At 35.3% G+C, this 7934-nt stretch overlaps 1 protein-coding gene across 1 annotated transcript; it reads left to right on the top strand.

Annotated features, from left to right (window-relative positions):
• Window positions 1–869: 869 nt before the first annotated feature.
• On the top strand, window positions 870–3361 carry LOC113325891 (probable trehalose-phosphate phosphatase D). Its single transcript, XM_026573759.1, has 9 exons — window positions 870–1301; window positions 1382–1594; window positions 1706–1798; window positions 1893–1952; window positions 2075–2176; window positions 2276–2353; window positions 2513–2582; window positions 2696–2766; window positions 2881–3361. The coding sequence occupies exons 1-9, from the start codon at window positions 993–995 to the stop codon at window positions 3028–3030; spliced, it is 1146 nt and encodes a 381-aa protein (XP_026429544.1). The 5' UTR covers window positions 870–992; the 3' UTR covers window positions 3031–3361.
• The last annotated feature ends 4573 nt before the right edge of the window (window positions 3362–7934 follow it).

Here is a 7934-nt window from a genome sequence, read left to right on the forward strand (position 1 = left end):
AGGTTCTATGGCGATGCCCCCCAGGACCCCCCTTTGGTTAGCGGCGTTGAAAATATTCCAACAAGTTACACACTCCTATGGTAAATTAGCGAATGGCGTATGATGGTGCTTGATAGACAAGGCAAAACTATACAAATTATTATTCAAAAACATGTCTTTTTCAATGTGACAGTGTTCTAAGTAGGATTATAGAAGTGACAAAAATTTTAAAGAAAGAAAATGCATTATAAAAACAAAGATACACCAATTTCTACTTTATGTTTTATATGAAAAAACATCATTTTTTATGATTATTGAACAATTAAATAATTATTTTAGATTTTAATATCGCTACTGGTTTTGTTGGTTCCTGGGTTCAGGAGCTGTTAGTTTCAGAGATCATTTTCAGCCAGGACCCCCCTCTATTACAAGGGGCGTTTATTAACTAAATTTAGACAGTTATTAGGCAAGTTATAGGTAGTTATAAAACGGGTCCGGATTCCAAAACCCCCCTTGCACAACCCATTTCAGGCAAATTACCCCGGAACCCGTGGGTGGAGAAATAACGACGTGGATTTTCCACTCCCACTTGTTTCGAATAATTTATTAACACGTGTCTAATTTTCTCCCGATTAGCAAGTTACATTTGACGGCGAAGACGGCGGAACAATTTTTAAGGACTCGTCCAATCACAAATAAGCAAGAGAGGCGGGACCCACGTGGGCCCCACTTGATTTCGGAGGCCGTGTTTGTACAGGAAGAGAAGGGAAGAGAGAGCGAGTTTAGTGGGTCCCACAAGGTAAATTGTGGGTCCCAGGAAAAGAGAAACCTTCCCCCTTCTATAAATTGACTAGTCATTCAGTCTATTGCTTCCACAAATCTCTCGTTCTTCTTCGTCTTCTCAATTTCTCATACTCTGTTTATATTCTCTTAAATCTCCTCTGTTTTAGTCTTTAGATTTCTCTTAAGTTCCTCTGTTTTTGTTATCTTGCTCTGTTTTTTTCTTTGAATCAATGACGAAACAGAATGTATTGATTTCGGCTGAAAAGAATGTAAGCTCGTCAACATTAGCATTAACAACAATAATGTCGAAATCATCATCGATGTTTTCATCATCATCAACTTCATCATCGAAACCACCTGCCCCGCAAACTAGTAGTAGTATTAATTTAGCAATAACAAGAAAAAGTTTACTGAAACAGCTTGAAATTGAAAGTGGGTCAAGAATCAATGCATGGGTTGAAACCATGAAAGCTTCGTCTCCTACTCATATCAAATCACCGGATGCTTTCTCTCCTACTGAAGAACATCGTTCCTGGATGGTAAGATTTGATCCTCGATTCCTTGTTGATAATTGTGTTTTATTGTAATTTTAATTTTTGTTTTCTTGGTGTTGATAAAGGTTCAATATCCATCAGCTCTGAACATGTTTGAGCAAATAATCCAAGCATCCCAGGGGAAGAAAATCGTAGTGTTTCTGGACTACGATGGTACACTTTCTCCCATTGTGGCTGACCCCGATCGAGCCTACATGTCTAAGCAGATGAGAGCCGCGGTTAGAGATGTCGCCAAGTTTTTCCCTACGGCCATCATTAGCGGAAGATGCCGTGATCAGGTAAAACTGCAATTTACAATTTCTTGATTCAATAATTGTTATTTTTTTCTTTTAATCATAAGATTTTAAAGGAAAAAGGAATGGTTTGTTGAATTGTTTTTGTTTTTTTAGGTGTATAGCTTTGTCAAGTTAGCTGGTCTGTATTATGCTGGCAGTCATGGAATGGACATTAGAGGCCCAACCAAAGGTGCCAAATGCAAGAAAGTAAGTTCTACATCACTTTCTCTCATTACTTTGAAGAATCCACTCAATAAGACAATCTGAATGAATTCTAACGGTTGTTCCTTTTTGTTAACAGAGAAGTGATCAAGGTGTTTTGTTTCAGGCAGCAAGTGAGTTCTTGCCCATGATTGCTGAGGTTAGTTTGGTTTTTTTTTTTTTTTCCCCTACATTCAATGAAGAACACAAAAAAAAAAAAAGAAAAAAAGGGGAAAATGCCCATAAAAAGTGAATAATACCAATAAATGTTTTTTTTTCCAGGTTAATAAGGCATTAATTGAGAAAACAAAATCAATTGATGGAGCCAAAGTTGAGAACAATAAGTTTTGTGTATCTGTTCATTATAGAAATGTGGATGAAAAGGTATAGAATCTAAATTCAATTTATTTATTTTTATAGAAAACCCATAATTCTTTATAAATGGCTGATTTTATTTTATATATATATATATATATTTGACAGCAATGGAGTTTAATAGCAGAGACAGTAACATCAATATTGAAGGAGTATCCTCAGCTGAAGCTCACTCATGGAAGAAAGGTATGTTAATGTCATTGGCAATGACAACATATATCTATCATCAATCTCTTTCTCCATTAATGAATAAATGTTTTTTATTTTGTTGGTATGGGCATGATTTAATGGCTCACATGCACTTTTTTTATTTAATTTTCTATGATTTGATTTGATGTATTTTAGGTACTGGAGATTCGACCAACCATTAAATGGGACAAGGGAAAAGCTCTTGAATTTTTACTAGAGTCTCTTGGTAAGATTATTTTATTTAATTTCTTTCACTATTTTTGTTTTTCGTTTTAGGAATTTTATTTTCATGTGAATATTTATAATTAATTAACGTCTTATTTGGTTCTTATTCTCTAGGATTCGGGAACACTAATGATGTTTTGCCACTTTATATCGGCGATGATCGGACGGATGAAGATGCATTTAAGGTATCCCAAAGTCTCCAAAATTATTTCACAAAAATGGAATAAATTATTTTTTCAACAACATATATACTTTTTCTTTATATGCGTAAAATCTAATTTGGTTTAAAATTTGTTTAGGTACTGAGGGAGAGAGGACAAGGTTTTGGGATTCTTGTATCAAAAAGTCCCAAAGAAACTAGTGCATCTTATTCTCTACAAGAACCGGCCGAGGTCATGGATTTCTTGCATCGGTTGGTCGATTGGAAGAAACTATCCAACTCAACGTAGCTACAAGATGTAAATAATCAAGAAAGCGAGATTACCCAAGCGAGAAAAAAAAATGTGGGTAGATAATTATATGTAATGATTTTGATTTTTTTTTTCATCTTTTTTTTTTCTTTTTTTTTTTGTTGGAAAAAAGAAAGAAATATAGAGGGTTTTCCTCCTTTAGATGATTTCCCTTTATATAAGGCCATTAGAGCCTTTTCTTGTAAGTACTTTTATGTACAATTGGAAAAGGTAAAAATAGTTGTAACCTTAAAAAAAAATCATTACATTTTAAAAATGTAATGGTGGTGAATTATATAAGTCAGAAAATCTAACAAGCTTTTAAAGTGAATTTATCACTGAATACATGACAAACTTGGCAAAATCCGAGTTATACACCCACGGGCAGAGTCACTAGCAAGAAAGGGTCATTTGCCCTTTTTGTCAACTGGCAATATGTGTGTATACTACCGCAGGAAATTTCCCTAGCCTTGTTTTTTTGTTCACTGTTTACCCCTAGTTTGTCTTTTTTTCTGGATTGTAAAACTCTGAATTCTGAACCGCAAATGGACAATTTGAGATGCGAATATGCGATTCCAAATTCAGCTTATTTCTAAAAGTCATTTTGAAATGAAATTTAGTTCCCACTATAATTTCCGATTTCTTGTTTCTAAACATCGAAAAGTAACTTATCTATGTGTATCCAAACACCCTTTAAACTATGGTCGTCTTCCTCCTGAGTAGATAATCAGACTGTCAGTAGTTTATTTATTTTCCAAAACGGTCACTGGTCAAATTGGCAGGTTGATTCAGTGTTAGCACCTTGAACATGAGTAACGCATCTGAGTCGACTAAAGCTTCAAGTCAAGAAATTTTCGAATATAGTTTATTCGTTTTGATTTGATCCAAATATGTTGTTAAGGTAAATGTATACTTCTCTAATCCAACTTGCGGAGCAGACTCATAACTCATACTAGCAAATAGTCAAACCAAGAAAACATTATTTCAAAAAGAAATCTTAAGAACATGACTTTGTAAGACTTGTATTGTTTGACCACCCAATCAACTAAATCACACATGTTTATCATAATGAAACCATAATAAACAGAGATTAAGTGATTAACAACCCACTAAACCTTGGCTTAATCGAGGTAATTAATAAGATTAACAAGTGACCACTAACCCCCACTAAACTTTGGCTTCGACTGATGACCAAGTGTGCCCTACAATTAGGAGCAGTTCTTTGCCTCTCCGCTCCTTTTATGGTTTCACACTATTTGAACAGGGGAGTTGGGGAGAAGGCAAGAAACTGTGATGAATTATTAAAAAGTAAAAGCATGACTTGTTATATCAAATGTGATTGTATGGGGGGTCAAAGTAGCATCTACTGATGATCATCAGTTCACCTGCAGGTGTGGTACCTAAAAAAGAAAACAGCAACTTTTAGATCAAGGTTGACAATCTCTATTTAACCACCTTTTTTTGTTCTGAAAAAAGTATCAAGCATTGTTAAAAGGGAATTCTCTTAGCTGTCTTTAACAGGAACAAGATCTTGACTGCACATTCTTATTCGTTGATCCAAGGCCAACCCTGTCGAATGTTTTGGAAGCAAGTAGCCTTGGATACTTGCTATTCTCCCCAGCAAACCAGTCAGGTCAAACCTGCAGGGGCTAGCTCAGTTGGTCAGCGGATAAAGTCTCCACTCTAGAGGTCGGAGATCCCATATGGTTCCTATCAGTAATGGTTACCCGGCCTTCTTAATATAGAGGTCTAATTCTGCGCGACAGAACAAATGGACCGGGAAGCAGCAGGTATACGAGATTACCGTGGTCCATGAAAAAAGAGTTTCAGTTCTATTCAGTATACACGCACCTTACTATAAACACATTTGTCAGTTGAGTCCATTGCATAATTTGTTTTCCATTGCACTCTAGGCAAATCAAACTAGCTTTTTTCTGACTTCGGAGATCTTTCTCCAAGTCACTAAATGTTTGTAATGGAGGACCAGTAGTTCCTTTGTCCTTAAAGAAAGAAATTGACTACCTGAGAATAACTAGATATAATCACCATTCACCATCACTTAGCGCAGTTTGTACTTAATGACCAATTGGTACATTTCCAGCTCCACCACAGGTCTGCATCTCAAATTGTAATCTGGTCCTCCTCTTCAGTTTAATAATTTGAAACAAAAACATTACTGTATTTTATTGTATAAACGACACTAGACTTGCATTGTAAATTCCTGATTGGTTGGGAAATAGTTCCATCTAGATAAAATCATGACCCGTTTTCAAGTCACTGATTATGACCTCAAACCACTGCTATCAGCATCCACCGACTTCACCACTGTATTAACATAACATCAGTTTCTCAAAAAATAACAAATTCTACATTTTCTACTATTATTTCTTTATCCTGCTTCGTTTAGAGATTTAGGTGGGCAATGCCATTCAACAATGAATGTATAGCCCAAGATAAGCCAAACATAATTGTTCATTTGCAGTCAACAATAGATAATCACATGTAAAGCCATACTGCATTTAACTAAAACAAACAATGTAGAAAAGATAAATATCATATATGTCCAACACTTGAGTTATAATCTTTGATCAAATAAGAAATTTTGGATTTGGAATCAATCCCAAAACTATGGGAATCTAGCTTTTATCATCTCTCCCTGCAGCATGGATAAAGCCAGCAGCTACACTATATCTATAGTAGTAGTAGTAATTAACAGCTAGATTGATGAGAGATCTAGATAAGAACTTTGACATGGTTTTTTGGACAGTGTTAAGCTGTTGTTTCTTTAGATTGAGGCCAATAATTGGTGGAATAGTATCTAGATATTAACATAATAATATTTGCTCAAGATTATCCACTAAAACAGTCCAAAATGATAGTGTCTTTATCTTTGTGTGCTTCCTTCCTACACACACATAAGAGATCTACAACCTCATTCCAGACAACCCTTAGTATGTACCATTAAGCATTATAATACAAATCCAGTAATAATTAAAGAGTGTGGTTATAATACTAAACGAAACAGTAAATAATGATAAATGCAGTACTAAACTCGAGTAGAAGAGGCAGTGCCCTACACCATGAGATGATGATACCCTACAAATGTGTAGATTGAGAGACATTGTTGGATACAACTTATAATATCACAAATGAAAAAAATGACCTAATTATTTAACCCACTATCATTGGGTACTTGGGATTTGGAAATGTGACCCACGACTAAAGAAGATTGAGAATTTGAGAGTGAGAGATCCCCATTTTACTTATTTTAGGGGGTGTTTTTGTTTTTTTGGGACCTCTGGGTGGGGGCTTGATGTGAGGGATGGGATATCTTTTTCTTTATCAGTAGACCATGAAAATGAAATAAGAAACCCCACTCTTAGTAATGGAGCCATTATATAGGTAGCTAATGAGCAAGGGAATCTGTAGAATTGGTTGAAAGAGGAGTCATATTCCACTTGAAGATGGCTAGGTGTACTCGATCGTGAAGAAACAAACATGCATCTTCGGAAATATGGACAGTAGCTTGACTCCACTAGATTCATTCCATGATTGGTGCTCTAACTGAAACAACAAATACCAGAGAAAGTAGATTCAACCCCATGATTATACATACATTATTGTAGTATTATGATACTGGAACCATCCAAACATCATGGAGAGGATAAAAGATAGCAGTATCTCGGTATTGTATCATTCTAGGCGTGTCCGTCCAATATACATCTCATGTATAAAATGAAAAGTGTCAAAAATCTCCCGTTTATGTCTGTTAACTGTCAAAACCGGATCTTATTAGGATATAGTCTTTCACAGCAAACTTAAAATCACGAACCTAGAAATTTCTAAGATATTCTTCCTTGGGCGTTGAATTGATTGTTCAAAAATCATATCTGTCCAAAGAAGAGTCCAAGAACCAAGGCGCATTGTAATGTAACCAATGATTTTTGTACTCCACTGTAAAGCATTAACAGCAACCCTATGGAATCTATAATTCTTGACTAGTCTTTTCTGTTATAGATTCCATAAAAATGGTGTAGTCTGCGAGAAAAATTTGTATATATATGTATAGTTTAGATTCTGTTTCATCACATGAATCACTCCTGCAGTCCTGCTACCAACAAACCAAACCCATAAAAAATGGATTCAACATTATTAGTTACTCCACAACAGTATGTTTGTATGTGAATATAGTATTTTTCTTTTTTAAGTTGACGATTGCTTTAATATATAGTGAAGACTGAATAAGACACTAATTTAGGTAGAAACGAGGTTTGCAGCTTGCCGTAATGTAATGTTATGCAGCACACGCATCTAGGCCGGAGAAAAGTGATAGACATGACAAATAAGGTTATGAATTATCGTGTCAGATTGATCCACCACTACTACCCTGCATGAAGGGACGAGCCGATCTTGAACAGATGGTAGCAGCAGGTCGGTGGTTTATCCGACATTGCTTACGCCTTTTTCTGCAAAATTCAGTGTAATAGAATATTGATCCATAAATATATGCATCGTACTGTTCATTTAGGCCGGTTGATCTTCAGGCTTCAGCCTGGAGAGATCCATGTTATTTTCCAATAATTTAACGTGGAAGTAGTGTGATTGATTCTGAAACTTCTAAAGAGATTAATTGATTATAAATACATCTAAGCTTGTTTTTCTACAGGGAAGGATGACTCGGTCTTTTTTCTCATCCTAACGAGTGGCCTTGTACAAAGCTTCATTCATTTTTTTTTAATCGGAAAGGATTTTTTTATTTTGATTGAATGAGTAAAACATATATAGATAACAAAAGACTCTGCCAGATGCAGAGAAGCAAACAAAAGAAATTACATAAACATACAATAAAATAGAACCCCCGGTAACAGTTGCCCACAAATCTTTTAATGTTCAAATGCACTCTA

Source organism: Papaver somniferum, unplaced genomic scaffold, assembly GCF_003573695.1.
Source record: "Papaver somniferum cultivar HN1 unplaced genomic scaffold, ASM357369v1 unplaced-scaffold_0, whole genome shotgun sequence".
Taxonomy (NCBI): domain Eukaryota; kingdom Viridiplantae; phylum Streptophyta; class Magnoliopsida; order Ranunculales; family Papaveraceae; genus Papaver; species Papaver somniferum.

Bases quoted from the DNA above. Each gene is read 5' to 3' on its own strand.
- LOC113325891 (XM_026573759.1), top strand. From the start codon at position 993: ATGACGAAACAGAATGTATTGATTTCGGCTGAAAAGAATGTAAGCTCG. The intron at 1,595-1,705 runs GTAAAACTGCAA...TTGTTTTTTTAG, and splicing joins GCGGAAGATGCCGTGATCAG to GTGTATAGCTTTGTCAAGTT. The intron at 1,799-1,892 runs GTAAGTTCTACA...TTTTGTTAACAG, and splicing joins AAGGTGCCAAATGCAAGAAA to AGAAGTGATCAAGGTGTTTT.